Raw genomic sequence first — 16906 nt, 5'->3', positions numbered from 1 at the left:
GTTTAGTGTGATATATGAACCTAGCTAATTGCTGCAAAGAAACCAGATGCGTGAAGCAAGTCAGAATATTCAAGTCTTTCAGCATGCCTCCCTGTGTCCAGGACAATTATGACTATTCAATGGGAGGATCCATGCACAGCTGATAATAGTGCCATGAAGGGCAGGATTTGGATGTGAGGATTGGCATGCATTACTTGAGAAATACCATCCCAACCATGGAAGTAGTAAACTTAAGGAAACTTCACAGATTGCAGTAGTAGTACAAAAACATGACAGGGAACCATCAACATACCAAAGGAGGCCACGTTTCCTTAGTAGCTATGGAGCATTAATTGACAGGGATGGGGGAAGGGAACAAAGTGGAAGAGCTCCTGAACAAGTAGCTCTCTGCCCTGCATCATTTGTTATAGATCTTACTTTAAGTGTTTTGAATTATAGATGGAATGGGGTTTAGGAGTTCTGATTGTTTTAATTATACAGAAAGTAGAGAATGGGTGAGGCCAATATGTAATATCCTCTATGAACAATCTTACAGATAAACTCAAACAATACTATAATGCTTGAGAGTAGTGTTTGCACTTATTTGCTCATGCATATCTAGGTTAGTTATTTGTGGCCAACTAGATGAAAGATTGCTTACAAGTGTTCTTGCAGCAAAAAAACAAAAACAAAAAACACACAATGGACAACTGTAGCTAGGGTACAACAGAAATTTAACTGTTATATTTGTAACAGAAAATTCTAGTCATATCCAGTAATCACAATGTACTTGATACAGAATATTTTAAATCGGTGCAAAATATACAATCAAAATGCAACCAAACATAAATACATAGCAAATATATATATACACAGATCTCTTAAGGTTATAACCTCAAGACAAACATATTTAAATATCCAAACGAAAAAAGCATACCATATAAATAATGTTTACAGTCATTGCATTTCAGGACTGCTACTTCAAAGACAAGAAAAGGAGTTTGCAAGGCAGATTAAGCAGAAAGCTAGACACACAACAAACTAATATAGAAGAAACAAGTAAACAAGTTGATGTGCACTGCTAGCTTCTGTTTAAGCGCACAATGGGGACACTCTCTTAATTATTAGAATTGTACTATTATTCTGGAGCAAGTTGTTAAGCACACATACTGCAAAAAGAAAGAAAGCACGGCACCAAAGGCAAACTACTCCAGATGGCCAGATGTGACTTGTACGTTAGAAGTAGGCCTTTGCCACAAAATCGTGCTCAGCTTATTAATTCAATACATGCAATGCATTATTACCTCCATAGTTTTCAAAGGCAGGCTCCCTCTGGGCCATCTTTTTGGCAGTGAACACACAAATGCTTCACACTGCCTCCCTGTGAGATCAGGGGATTGGGTCACTAACCTGATGCTAGTGTCAGAAAAGGCCTATCACAACCTCTCTTCTAAACCAAGACAGCTCAAGGCAGCAGGATGGAGAAAAAGCTTCTGCAGGAAGATTCAAGCTGCCCAGCAATTTTAATGGGTGCCAAGTCCAATCAGCACTGTTAGGAGAACGTGCATTCAACTGACTGCCGCAAAACTTCTCTGAATTTTCTTCCCTCTCATTTTGAATGAGGAAAGCACACTCCACATGAGAATCAGCGTGACAACCACAGGGGCACACACACACAGAGAAGAAGTTTTATGTTCCAGTTAAAGTCAAGAATAGCACAGCAGCGAACAGTTGTGAATAGGGTATATTCAGATGTAATACCTGTGACCTAATTCTTCTCTTCTCCAAATGGTAAACACATCCCCTGAACTAGTTTACCAGTTGTCTTCCTTTCTAAACTGGCTTACCAGCCATTTCTTTTCAAAGCCAGGAAACCAGCCTTGCACATGGAGGGGTTTAGGGAATTTCTCCAGGAGAAAATTGTCAGCTTGTTCGTTCTGAAGAGTCTTTGAGTCAAGATAGTTAAACAGCTGTACAGAATATGTAACTGAATCTTCGGGCAATATGGACAGTAGAGGTTTACTTAGTTACCAATACAGCAAAGTGATTTTTTTAAGCTCAATCATCGCAAACAAGAAAAGCACGGAATTATGCAAAAGCAAAGCCATGGAAAAGAGGCTGTCAGTGTCATGTTGCCTGTTTGATCACAAAATACAATCTTTCTGTGTGATTAAACCATCAGAGCCTGCCACATTTATCTCATACAGTTTTCCTAATTTTCTTGGAAACAGTATCTTTGATCAAAGATTCAGAAAGGTAAATGCTTGAGGTGTTTTTCTAAGACATCAGTGTAAGATGGTCCTTTGTTCTGAAATCCTTTGCAGAGACCACTAGCAGTATATGAAACACAAACCCTAACAGGCTTATAGTCTCTTTATTTGGTCATTGACCAGCAAAACAGAGCTCTGAAAATAGGACCAAAGCTGTCCTGTTGAAATAATAACGTAAACCATCTACAATAAAATTAACTAAATTTCTAATCACTATTAACAGGCTTATATTACATGGTTTGTTCCATTCAAGATGTATATTTTGTGATGAAAGAGTCAAAAGTGACATTGATAGACTTTTTTCTTATCTGTAGCAAATATAATTTTTCTTTCATCTTTCTTTATATTTTTATTTATTTATTTATATTTATTTAGAAGCCAACATGTTTTTAGAGACCCTTTATGTTAGTTACAAAATAGTGAACAGCATTATTTTTGTTTTGGTACACAGCAAGTTAGGATTCTCATTAATTTCTTGCAAATATTTATTTAAACTTGCCAGTTCAGTATATAAGAATTTACACAACTGAGGCACGTGCATCATGCTTGTTCCTTATTCCTACAGGCAAGACCAGGCCAGCTTTTGAAACGAATGCATATATCGCAGGAAGATAAATTAAGAAAAGTGAGCATTTTTCCAAACAGAACAGTCACTAATTTTATTTTCTAAAAACGTATTTGAATTTTATGTAGGGCCCATATGATGTTTGAAGATGATGCTTTGCAGCATGCTAACTTCTAGTTATGTGCAAAACAGAACAGTTCATCCACAGAATGTCTGCCTCCCGAAAGGACCAATCAGATAAACCACTTCCTGGGCTTGATAACATACTTCCAGAATGACATAAACTAGTGGTACCTTAAATCAGCCATATACTGGAGACAAACTGCTGTTTTGCACCCCTAATGGCTTTGCATTAAAAAAAAACAATGTACAGGAGAAAAAAATCAGACGGGGCAAAGAGCCTCAGGTTCCCAAAGAAGGTATCAGTCAATATAAGGTGACAAACGTCTCTGAAAACTTGCTTCTCTACCACAACTGATCACTGTGCAATGCTTGTAAGATATCTCCTTGGATGTATTCTCATGTCAGCCATACTAGGTGGACTAGACCATGAAATCAACTCCATAGGGAGGCTAAAACTACCTTTTAAATTGGAGATTGGCTATAATAATAACAACAGAATCTTGCAAGTCTGATGGTGCTGTACCTCCCATTCCTTCTTATAGTTGAGTGAACTAGGAAGGTGTCTGTCTTCTGAATCTTATCCGGATGTTCTGGACTTAAAAAATGCTTTAGCCCTTTTGCCTAGGCATCTCCATCAAGGTCATCTTCCTTACTCTCTACTTCTCTATTCATGCAGAGAAACCCAGAGCCTCAACAGGCCTCATTTAGCCAGAATCACTAAGAGGATGGTTCATAATAAAATGTATATATAGATAGAAATTCAAAGCTAAGCAGCCATTTATATCTGTAGAAACATGCAAAAAACAACATGCACTTAAAACATCCATTCCACAAAATATTTTCCTTCTTGAAAAAAGACCAGTTTTATACCTACCAAATTCTACTTCTCTGCTTAAAATAGTGAAAGACTTGTGTATTGGTCAGAGTGTAAATGCTCAGTGGATGCACAATGTTTACACCACCAATGTACATCAAACAGGGTTTCCAACCATCTTCACATATAGAGGGTTTAAGCATATATGTCTGCTCTGTGCAGCTGCATATACTTGGGTGTTACAGATTTCCTGCATGGAAGCAATATTTGTGTAGGAAATTCGGCATATACTAGAGTTGCAGGCTGAAATGTTGCCTGAAATAAAAATATTGTAGACATACCTTTTACAAGTCTAGCAGTAGAATCCCCAAAAATAGACTCTTGGTTTTTAAATCCGATTATTGATGAATATTTAACTTAACATCTCCATCAAAATTTCTGTAACGGCATATAAAACTCTCCTTATAAATTATCTTCAGAAAATATAAACCTTCTAGTTAGAAATATTTATTCAATATCTAAGTCAATACAAATGCGGCAGATTCTGAGTCTTCAGGCGAAATGCTACACTTACAATTTTGAAAAGCGTCCTTAAGAGGCCAACCAAAAAATAGAATTCTGCTATCAAATGCAGAAAGCAACAAAAGCAGTGCATTAAAATGGAAGTTTACAATCAACAGTCATAACCCTGTAAATATCAAAGCTGCTTGCCAAGTGACATTAAGTTGGGCTTTCATGTTCAATGAAAAGAAGGGATTTCCATCTAATGCTAAACTACAGACAGCCAATTGCAAAAAAATGCAGTAGTTATTCCAGTCTAAAAAAGGTCACAACCTAACCAAGCCAAGTTACTGAAAGTCAAGCTGATGTTGTCCCACTTAGGCTATGGGGTTTATTTCCCACGCTCCAAAATCATCTCCCAAAGTTCACGATCATTTGTGGTGGGCAACAACTGCAGAGGCCCGTTTCTTTTCTCCATTGAAGCAAATGATAGCTGAGTAGGCCATTTCAACTGAGAAAACAATCTAGGAAAAGAAAAGCCCCACTTAGCAGCACTCAGATCTACAACTGCCTCAAAGTCATAAACTGTCAAGTGAACTCTTCAAAGATCACCAGCCTAATGTGGCTGACCTATTAAAAGAGCATTATTGTCACAATAATCTATTCCCATGGAACTGAATGGCACTAAACATACACACGTGATCCAGAAATGGTAAAACTTAGCCTTCCCCAACCTGCTATCCACCCGATGTCTTGAACTTCAGTTTCCATCAACCCCAATAAGCATGGCTGTCCAGCACATTGAATGGGTGTCAACTTGGAGATGGCTGATGTAAATCTATTCAATTCAGTGGGAACAGCCAGTATTCCTATCCTTAGACTTCATCCACAGTAAGATCCATAAACTGAACATCAATGTTTATAGCACCAAGACAGAGCGTTCACCTGCCAGAACTGTATAACTGGAATGCAGAGACTGTTATTTCAGGCAGAGACACAATGGATTTTGAGTGCATAGGCCCAACACAAATGTTAATGGCTAGTATAATTCTTATTTCTCATATTGCACTAAAAGCTAGTAACGGCTCATGACTTTAAACAGTAATTTTTATTGAAACTTACAGGGAAATTTCAATTTATTTATTAATATTTTACAGAAGTACTTGTTACTCCTGAGTCTGTTTAGCAGCGGGAAGGGGGATTAAATAGGCATTAACAAATATACTAGAATTACCAAGCAGACAATCCAGCTATGTGCTGAAGACTGGATCTCAACCCTAAAATACACATTGTTTTCATCTAGGACTTTAAATGCCAGACAAGAGTTTTTCAATATTCTAATCAAAATATGACAAAGCTTCTCTTATATTTACATGTGCAAAATGAAGGAAGCATGTAAACAAGAGATATCAATATTTTTATTACATTAATAGGTAGAGTGTGAAATTAATTCTCAAGCTGATTTCAGAGAAACCTGTGTCAAGACAGATTTCCACATTAACATTTTTGTCAATGTGATCTGGGCTTATACAGAGATTTGTGTATTTTTACTTGTGAAAAGGTTGTCCAATCGGCACACTAAACAGCCTGCCCATGCAGTGGCTTCTTAAGTATATAATAGTAAACATACACAAACACTTGTTCACTCTTATTAAAAATTATTCATGCTTCCTTAAAAAAATCTGGAGCAATGCACTGTATTGCTTTCGAAAATATGAGCTCTGACCGTCCCCTTTTTTTAGCAAGGAGTCTAGATGCTTAGCCTAGATACTATACTAACTTCATGCAAAGCATGACCAGAAAATCAGGAGCACGTGCTTCCTTTTTCAGAACAACCTACACTTCCTTTGCTTTCCTGGATTTTTCTATGGTTGAACATAACACAGGCACCAGTAGTTACCTTGTAAACCAGAGGCTGAAATCAGATAGCAAACTATAGTTATAATTTGCATTAACTCATCTTCTGCTCTGGCATACTAATGATGCAAAACCATAGTTAGTGCTCCATGGAGGGAAAAAAGGCAAGTTTTTTCCTAACTCAACATTTGCAAAGAGTCAGTGACATTTGTATTAGGCTATAACAGTCTGAGGCCAACTCACGTAAATGTGGTTATGATGATAGCTTATATCTACTAAGAAAAACTAATCCTCGCCACAAATCACATCATCCTACCTGGATGTTTCATGGGTTTCAAGAGGAACCGGCAGGAAAGGCACTCCATTTCTATGCTGATCTTAAAGGACACGTCAAGGCACACCACACAGAGGGAAGCTTTTCATAGTGCAAAGAAACTTACTCTCTTTAATGCCCAAGTATATCAATGCAGCACTTCAAAAATCAATCAATCAATCAATCAATCAATCAATCAAAAATAGCACACTGTTCAAGGACACAAGCATGACAACATAAAGCCAGGGCAGCAGCTTTAGACAGTAAGGCCAGCAGGGGACATGGAGTGACATGGTATTGTCACTGGAGGGAGCAGGGCCAGTATTCATGCGCTTTTCTACTTTAGCATTTGGAAATGGGAGTTATAAGAAAATGGAGTGCAGTAGAACTTCTGGAAGTTTAGGACACCTATTTCACTCCACAATTCCACTAAACATTCTGAAAAATTGTGCTTCTGAAGCTTGGCATGCAATCTAGGAGGACTCCAGAACTACAAAAAGAGGACAGTTTAGCACAGGCATAAAAGGCACACAAGACATGCTATGTAGTTTATTTTTAGCATCCCTGCTATTATCAGCAATTGAGTAGTGAAAATGTTTCACAATATTAAGCAATACCTATCCAAAATAACTTTTGTCTAATAATCTGAACGTGTTTCATTGCTGAAAATGTTAAAATATTGCCTATGTCTTATGCATAGAAACTCAAACACTAAAAAAATGTTGCTGCGTTTTATCAAAAAGATATTTTTTTTGGAAAAGCTAGATGTGATTTTTTAAAAAATGGGGTGGAAGGTTTTAATAATGTAATACAAGATACAGAAGCCTGATAATATCTAAGACATTAAACACATGAGAAAAAGAGCTAAGAACGGACTAGAAGCAAAATCCCATGCTGTGCTTTTTGTGTCAATGAATAATATTGAAAGACAGCATATTTCAGACCCTGAAAACATGTCTTCAAGGACATAGGAAAATGCGTCTTTGTCATTATTACTTTTGTACATTTACTCAGAAAAAGTAGTGCAATCAAAACTATGTGCATGTTTCATGCAGACAAAAACCTAAAGCTAAGTCCTATTTTAGTTCAGTTAAAGTGTGAAGAACATTCTTAAATCTGCCATGAAAACTAATGTAGCATAAAATGGGTTATGTTTAAAGGAAATATGTGGAGGGCAGCTATGAGATACTGGGGAAAAAATGTGGAAATATTAAGGAACTGCAGAAGGTGCTACAATCTCACCCCAACACACTCTGAAAAATCTTTCTGGAATCAAACGTTGCACAACCTTAGAACATATTTAGACTGATTCACAGATTGTGCTAAGCTGTGATTTATTTAACCATGATTTGTTCAATAAACATGCTCTATCATAAACCATGATTTACAACCAACAATGGCCAGATTCACATGGCACATTACATTAAAACCAAGCAAGCAGCAGTTTTGGTTTAATGCAATGCGCACATCCAATTGTGATCATCTTCAGTTAAGGTAGACTTTTCAAGTAGCTTGCCATGCAAGTTTTCTATTAAAGAAACAAAGTCACATGACTTGGGATTCACAAAACTAGCTACATCAGTACTCCTTAGGTTGAATCCAATTGTGTCATTCTACTGATTAGTGAAAGAGATTCTTCCCCTCTCCCTGCACACACACACCTCCCCCAAATCTGTTCCAGAGTGTTGTGGTTCCTCTTGAGCAGATTTTGGTTACTTGGGAAAAGTGTGTGGGTTTGTGTGTGTATGAAGGAAAGGCTTGTACAAGTCAGCATCCACTGAAACTTAAAATTCAAAGAAAATTGTTTATGAATATTAATATATATAGAGAGTGTATACTTTAGAGGAGGGCTCATAAATAATCATTTATTGAAGTGAAGATGAGAGCCAGTCTGGTGCAGAGATTAAAGGCACCAGGCTAGAAACCAGGAGACTGTGAGTTCTAGTCCCGTCCTAGGCACAAAGCCAGCTGGGGGACCTTGGGCCAGGCACTCCCTCTCAGCCCTGGGAAGCAGGCAAGGGCAAACCGCTTCTGAAAATGTTGCCAGGATATAACACCAGAGAAACTATCTAAGATGTATCAATAATAAATAAGGTACATCTGGTCAATGCTGGAAATGTAAAAAACATGAAGGGACATTTTACCATGCATGGTGGACTTGCGAAAAAGCAAACAAACAAACTGGATACAAGCACATATGATGATACAAAGGATTTTAAATCCTTTGGAATTTAAACAATTTGTTTGTTTAAGCAAACAAACAAACTGGATACAAGCACATATGATGATACAAAGGATTTTAAATCCTTTTCCAATTGGAAAAGACTTACGGAAAACTGATTTTACGAATGGTAACTGCAGCATGATTACTATATGCACAACAATGGAGAACACTGAAATACCCACAATGGAGGAATGGATCGTGAGAGTGGCAGAATAAGTAGAAATAGCAAAACTGACCTGCCTGTTCAGGGATAAAACAAGAGGTACTTTTATAAAAGACTGGAAACCTTTTATGGATTTTTTTGCTGAAAATGGAAGAAAAGTGAAATGGTGATTTCTGGATGATTGAAAAAAAATGTTGAATATGGGATAGAAGGGATCTTTGTAATGTAATATTAAAGAAAGAGGAGGGATAATAAGTTTGTAGCTGCTGCAAAGAAGATTGGAAGTCGCTTCTTTAATTATCTTTTTCTTTTTCTAACTGTATTACATTTTGCAAAAAAAATTTCAATAAAAATGATAAAACTGCAGGGATTTGTCCAGGCCGTTGCCAGGAATCAAAACCAACTTGAAGGCGCCAGACACACACACAAGAGAGACAAAGATGACGGAGGAAGAGATGTAAGATTACCTTGTGCTTATGTAGTTAAATTTGACTTTCATTCCCAGATACAAAGCTTATCCGGTCCCCAAAGTCCAATTCTGCATGTTGGTCTCCTCCTCACAGCCTTGGCTGATTTAGGGTTTAAGGGTTCTTGCATTATCTTCCAGCATCTTCTACTTACCCATGTCAAAAGTAAACTGAAGAGTTCTTTTCAGTTTGGTTTGTTGGTGAGTGGCAGAGAGAAGTCACTGGCAGATGACATCAGAACTCTTAAACTTTCCTTAATAAGCCAAGAGCAACCATGGATGAAGTGGATATGGCCATGGGAAAGAATCATCATGTATGGCAGGGCACGTTTTGAACAAACCATGGTAAGCATGTCATCAGAACATGGTCACAGTCTCTCCCCCCCCACTCAAGTAACCCGCACACCCAAACAACTTTTTGCCATTCTGTGGATTATGGGCAAGTTCTAAGATTTGATAAAAGAAAAGCACACACATGATTCTGATAAAATTCATAAAAAACTTCTCAACCTCCAAAATAAAGCATATTTAGTTCCAAAGGATTGCTTCACAAACATTTTAAACAAATATTCTCATTTCTGTACAGCACTTTGTAGCCAAACTTCTAAGAAACCGAAAAGTCCAGTATCAAGTCACGTGTTAGAAAACAAAAGAAAGCAATCGATAGTATTATAAGAACACCTTTTACAAAATATTCACCATTCTCCAATGCTACACGGGGTGGTACGGAGATAGAAATACTGTAAACTGCGACATGCTCTCACTGTTTGGAAGACTGGTGCCTGAAGACTTCTAGCTAAAGAACACTAGTGAATTTCACGCCACATCACTTTTCTTTGCAATTCTCTGCAAATGCAGATATACAAGGGATGCAAGACACACCACAGTGTTGAAATGGATCCACAGTTGATAGAAGTGAGGATGGACCAGTATTATCTACAAGAACACACTATGTGAATCCACTTCGGATGTTCCTGTCCTCCTAGGAAAACACAGCAGGAATATTTGCAGCAGCAAAACAATAATGCTTTTGAAAGTGCGTCTGTTCTAAACTAAAGCAAATCCTGCAGATCCTCTGAGCTGCAAGTTTACTGGACATCTACTAGAAAGTGACTACAATATTAGTGAGATGTACCTCGATTTTGCCAAACATGCCATAATTAATGACGGGTGGGGGGGTGGGAGGGCTGGAATGGGGAAAACGATACCTACATCCATTTCTAATTTTCTTTTGATGCTATGTATAAAATGTAAGTCATCCATTTTTAAAGAGACTATCACCAGGCTTTATCCATTCTCATTCATTACATGTGGAAAGGATATTATAACAGACACAGTTTCTGCAATCACATGATTTCTTGGGTACCGATGTAAAGACTCATATCATGTTATTTCCAGATACAGAAAGTCAAGCCCTGCCTATGTCCTGGTCACACATCATGATTCTGACTAGGTTCATGGCTACTGCTGCTGTTTTGGCATTCAGGGTTAATTACCATAGTGTGGTCCAAGTCCAACAGGTTAGACACTGAGAAACAGGATTCCCCCCCCCTTTTTATTTCCCTTTTCCTACCCCACACGAAACACAAAACAGTATTAAATTTAACCCAACGCTATTAAATTTGGATATAATGATAGAGAAGCGGTGGGGAACTCTCTACCCTCTAGATGTTGCTAAACAACTCTAGGCAATATGCCCATGATGACGGACATTAGAAGTCCTAGTTCAGCAATATTTAGAGAGCCACACATTTGCCATCACTTAATCATCTGAGTCTTGGGCTTACGTAAAACGCTTTTTGCTTTGGTATGGTCATAAAGAGGTCAGAGGTTTACACCAGAGTTTTTTGATTAATTGAAATTTAGAAGTAACTGTAATTTAGAACTGCATTCAAACCCTCATGTGGTCAACCACAGCTTATCTAGATTTTGAAGAAATGGCAAGTTGCAGTTCATAAAAAATGAACCTCATTCCAGAAATATCAAGGCAAAAAAAGGGTAGTGGAACCAAAGCCCCAAATTATCTTCTGTTAGCCTCTGAACACAGTCTCTACTCATGGGGGTGGGGGAGAATATGGTCAGTTGATGGAAAAAAACTATGAATGATCCTTATAGAGGAGAAAAACACTAAGAAGCGATAATTGTGAAAAGAAGCAAAAAATGTCTATGCACTGAGAGATAATCAATCTCTTAATCACAAGGAACTCTGGCACCATTTAGACATTTGGCACCATCAGTATAATCATCAGACTCAGAGAACAAAATCTATATATCTGCTTAAAAAAACATTAAAGTATTTTAAACTGAGAATAAACCAATGTATATTTCATTTTCTGTATTATCATTTAATATTTATCAAATGAAGGTTGAAATAGATTAATTTACTATATTGTGCCTCATACCCATTCTGAGTTTGATATTTCAGCAACAGTCTGAATGCTAACAGAGAATTTTAGGGAATGAAATTAGAAACACTGACTTACAGACCAGAATTAGAGAAAAGAAAAACACATGCAGTATATTAGAAAACCAGAAGCTTGTAGGTTTTATAAAAAAACCCCCTGTAAACTATGAAAAAGACAAAATAATAGGAGATGTCTTTTCTTTCAAAAAGTTTTTTGTGGTAGTGTAGTGAAAGTGTTTGTGGTGCACAGATGAAACCTCAAAACAGAAGCACAGCTAGCCATTTTGGGAAGGGTCTTCCCTCCCCCTGCATTCTGCTGAATGTTTTCTTTGCCAGTTCTTCATTGAGAGCCCTGCTGTGTGTTCAACAATTACTGATCAAAAAAGTATGAGTAACCTGTGCATTGCAGAGCTGAAGAGGAGCAGGCAATGGGATCCCTTTCGGGGCGGACCAGAAAAATGCTGCAATGAAGCTGGCCCAGTGAAGCAGAGTCTGGATTGCGCTCCTGGATTAAATCATCACAAGTCTATCCTACTTCAAGAATTAGTGCACAAATGATCAGTAACATTACATTATTGGTTCTTTTTGATTTTCACCCAAGTTACTTATTTTCCTCTGGAGTCTGCTGGACTAGCTTAAATCCTCCAGTAGAGTTTGAAAAGGGAAAAAATCTACATTTCTAAAGGGTTCCCTAATGCAAACTTCTCTGATCAACTTGTGGTGTATAATCATATTTTATGTCAGCTACATGGTTACTGAAAAATGTACATGGAATAAGAGGACGGACTCATAAACAACCTGAACTATGCAACAGTATTTTGTCAGACAGGTGTCATCTACAGTAGATGTGCAGCATTTGGACTATGAATATCTTCCATCAGCGCTGTACTTCTTCAGCCAATGTGCTCTCAGTCCTTGAATCCTTTATGTTTCCAGTTTTTTTCTGTTTCTGCTTTGATTTCTTTAACATATGAACCTGTAATCAAAATTTACATATATAAAAAAATCTGACAATTGTACAGTAAAAAAATGTTAAAAAGAGGGAAGAACTAGATTGTGTTCCTAAGCATGGCTTAACATACATCAGCCTTCCCCAATTGGCATCCCCTTCCCCAATGAGTGGAACTATAATTATCAGGCGCATACTGGCTGGGGATCCTGAAAGTTCCTGTCCCAGCTACGTGGAAAGAACCAGACTGAGGAAGAAACGGATGTATACTAAATCTTTAACACATGCTGAATTATACCAATATACAGTGGTACCTCGGGTCACGAACGCTTCTGTTCACGACCAATTTGGGTCATGAACAGCACCGTTCGCAAAATTTTGCTTCTGTCCGCGAACTCCACATCGGGTGACAAACAGGATCCGCGGCCATTTTCCCTGCCGTGACACGTGGTCGTGGCTTCCTGTACGGAGGGGGACTCTCCCTCCAAGCAATAACCGCCTCCCCACCCGCCTTCCTGTCCTCCACGCCAGAAGTCGCCTCAAGCAAGGTTAGCGTTCTCTCTCTTCGTACTGCACTGTACTGTATTTTGTTTCATATTTTTGTGGTTTTTAAAAAAAAATACATATGGTTCAGAACGGATTAACTGTAATTACATTGAACCTTATGGGAAAATCTGATTCGGGACGCGACCAAAATCGGTTGGCAACCAAATTCAGAGGTGTTAGAATGGATTAACTGTATTTACACTGAACCTTATGGGAAAATTTGATTCGGGTCGCGACCAATTCGGGTCGTGACCAGAGTCGCGGAACGAATTAAGTTCGTGACCCGAGGTACCACTGTATTAAGCAGCTCTGTACATTGTAAGATTCACAATTGCATGAAGATTAGGAGTTTTAGGACTTCTCTAGATCCTGAAGCCTCCTGAAGTCAGGGGTCTTTCCAAAAGGGCATTTGATGCAACACAAAGACATCAGAACTCTTAAATATTCCTAAATAAGCCAAAAACAGCAGTGGATATGCTAGACATTATCATGGGAAGCAATCATCATGTTACTGGACATGGTCTAAATATACTATACTGATCCTAGCTAGAAAACTAGCTTTCTGTTCTAGGATCAGTACAGAGAATCAAAGGAATCTCTGCGTGTGCATCATGTATTTCTGTATGCACAGCAGATTGTCAAAGGTTTTCCCTCTTCTTACCACTCTCTGTGATGATAGCAAATATCTTTTGGAGCTATTATAGTTAACTTTAAGTTGTTAGAAGGAGCTTACAATGTATTAAAAAAATGTTATAATCAAAGATAACTCTATATTGGGGAGAAAGGGAGAAGGTTAGGTTGGAACTGACATTTTAGTTTTCCATGTACTGCTATATTTTTACATGAGGAACATTTAGCTATGTGTACTCCAGCCTGCAAACTGAAATGGGACAACCAATTTACCATTTCAGTGATAATGTGGCCTTAAGTAATGGATCAACTATCATATATAGCAGGTCACCACTATGCCTTTTCCAACATACCATGACTTTCTGGGTTGATTAATTTATTTTCCATTCTGTCCCCAAAAAACCCTGAATGATAGGACATTCATTTGAAATGCTGGTTCATTCTGTCTTGGTAATATACTTTCCTGAGTGAGATGTAATTCTAGTTAATTAACCCAGAAAGCCTCTAATCATGGCAGGTTAAGAGGGTTGAACGGAAAAGGCTACAGGCAAAATGCTGTCGGTATTTTTAACAGCTAAGATACATTATATTTCAACCAGATCCATCTGACTATTTATAGTCTATTAAGTACAAGACCTGAATATTGTTATAGCTTTTCCTCCTTTTCTATAATAATGATAAAATGTCTGACACCAAACATATATGATTACCTTTGGTCCTGCTGCAGAAATAATTATCTGACCTGGTGGCTGAATCCAGGGCTCACCATCTACTTGTACAGGAATTGGCTTCTGAAGTGTTACACGGAAGTAGGAGCCTTGGGCTATCCGGATGCCAGAACGGAGGCCACCTTGAACTTGACCCTATTGAGAAAAAAGAATCAGAACAGTACTTTTCAAAAACAAATCAAATATCCTTTGAGATCAATCACTGGGTAAAACTCATAAATACCAACCAACATAATTTTTTTACAGTTTTTATAAATGTATCATTCGTAGAATTTCTCCCAGTTACAATCTCCAAATACATTTCCCCTTAAACAGTCACACTTGAATACTATCACAATTAGCACTATACTGTACTCTTATAACTTTGTGTTTCAATATAGATTTCAATTAATTTACAAGTGAAATTATGAGTGAAATTGTTTTAGGTCAAGTCAAACAAAGTAAATCCATTATACCCCCTTTAAAGGATCCAATGCAAAAAAAAAAGGAACTCAAGTGCTCTTCAACTTACCATGTGAACTACTCCAGTGACACCAACTACTTCTAATAAGCCATCATCGATTTTTGGTTTCTCAAACCGACTGTCATTGTCAGACCCCCACAGATCAGCACCTGATCCCCAACTAGAAAGAAGGCAATGAAATGACCTTATTTATTTAGTGAATTTATATGGTTGCCTATCTTACCTACATAACTCTGGGTGGCTAACAACAATCCACACTCACACACATACAATAATAATAATAAAACCTCTAATACCTTTCTATTTCTATAAGTCATTTACTTTGGGGCATTTACTCTGCAGAAAATTGAAACAGAAGAGCAAGTGTACACCAAGCAGCACGTGTATCATGTAGTCTTCCCCATTGCTACTGTATTTACTGGCATCACTGCAGGGGCACTGCAGCAACTTGAAGGAGGATATTAAGAATAAATAAAGGTGGTTAACCTTTAGGCATAGTCTCTGCTCTTGTCTTAATGACCTGCAGAGGGCACTTTGGGATATTCTTGAGAGCAGGAGACATATGGTAAAATCTTTCCTACACAAATGAAGAGCAGACATAAATCCTACTTTAATCCACAGATATTTAAAGAGTGGGCAACAAAAAGACATCCCCTATCCTGATGTACCAAGTCAACCCTTGACGACGCACTAGCATTTATAAAGAAACAAACAAGAGTTTATTCGGAGGTGAGTATAATTAATAAACTAGATATGTTATTCAGATCACGTCAGAATGTCAGATCGGTAATATATTTCTCATTATAGAAGTATTAAGAAAAATATTAAGAAAAAACAAAAGCTTTAAAAATGAGAAAATGTACAAACTGTCTACAAAACAAATGCATTTGTCTAGTCGTTTTAAAAATTAGTTTCATCTCACTTATTTATCTTTCCTGCAACTCTAATACACTCAAGGCTCATTTTAAGACCTTTACAAATAACCATATGCTGGCTGGGTTCATAGTTTGTACTACATCATAATATGATTTGTTTGATTTTGGCTTTGTATGATGCATGAATCCAGCTAAGCTGAACAAATGCTGGTTCAGTGAACCTTATATTTACTGTGCTATGTTGTCCCCAATATTTCCTTGTATATATAAATAACAGATACACTATGGGAACAGAAGGAACCTTTCTTATAGCCCCTCCTTCTCTATATATAGAAGATAGATTTGATAGGTAACTTATTTTTCACTATTTGTCAGAATTCTCCATCCCAGAAGAGGTTCACCTTTTGTACTTTGGAAATCTGAGAATCTTGTCGCTGATACCGCCTGATGAAAAGATTTTGGGTAACAGGACAAAGGGAAAAAAAGTCCGCACAAAGCAATGAAAAGCCCCTGGCAGTTGGCACAAACGCTACTGAGCTAAAGAGATCAATGGTGTGATTCTGTGCAAGGCAGCTTCATGTGCTCAGAAGTGAAGCTGAATGGACAAAGGCAGGATGAACAATAAGTAGAACAGCTAGAACAGAGTCCATTTGTTCACACTGCTATGCTTCACACATGTTAAAACTGTTTTGTATCTCTGTGAAATAGTTGCCTCTCTTTAAATCAGTGCATGCTATAGGTAGGCTATAGTGAATGCCACACACAGGTAAGGCAAAATATATGCATCTCAGACAATGCAATAAATCATAGTTTGCCATTACAGGAATATTACTTAGCTAATCACTGAGCCTGCAAACCCTCTTGCTGTACCTTGACAATGGCAAGTGTGGGCCAACACATTTGCTCCTATTTTAAATTAGCAGTTAAGCATCTTCTCTAATATCAAATAAATCAGAAAGTTGGCTTGTTCCAATGTGCTATATTTAAAATGGGAAACAAGCCACAACAATGTTAGCTGAAATACAACCTCCTCCTT

General features: G+C 37.7%; 1 protein-coding gene across 1 annotated transcript in view; it reads right to left on the bottom strand.

Moving 5' to 3' along the window:
- Positions 1-403: 403 nt before the first annotated feature.
- Positions 404-16906, bottom strand: part of DGKQ (diacylglycerol kinase theta) — a 101475-nt gene continuing 84972 nt past the window's right edge. The window contains exons 21-23 of the mRNA XM_088130186.1: positions 15044-15155; positions 14515-14667; positions 404-12655 (exon numbers count right to left, since the gene is read on the bottom strand). Coding sequence (XP_087986312.1) covers positions 12557-12655; positions 14515-14667; positions 15044-15155 — 364 coding nt within the window. The 3' untranslated portion in view covers positions 404-12556. The remainder of the gene's footprint in view (positions 12656-14514; positions 14668-15043; positions 15156-16906) is intronic.

The sequence above is a fragment of the Python bivittatus genome, unplaced genomic scaffold, assembly GCF_059951505.1.
Source record: "Python bivittatus isolate LINGU-HERP-01145 unplaced genomic scaffold, Pbiv_v1 ctg000850_np1212, whole genome shotgun sequence".
Lineage (NCBI taxonomy): Eukaryota > Metazoa > Chordata > Lepidosauria > Squamata > Pythonidae > Python > Python bivittatus.
Note: the sequence above shows the minus strand (reverse complement) of the source record. Positions and strands in the feature narration are given on the sequence as shown.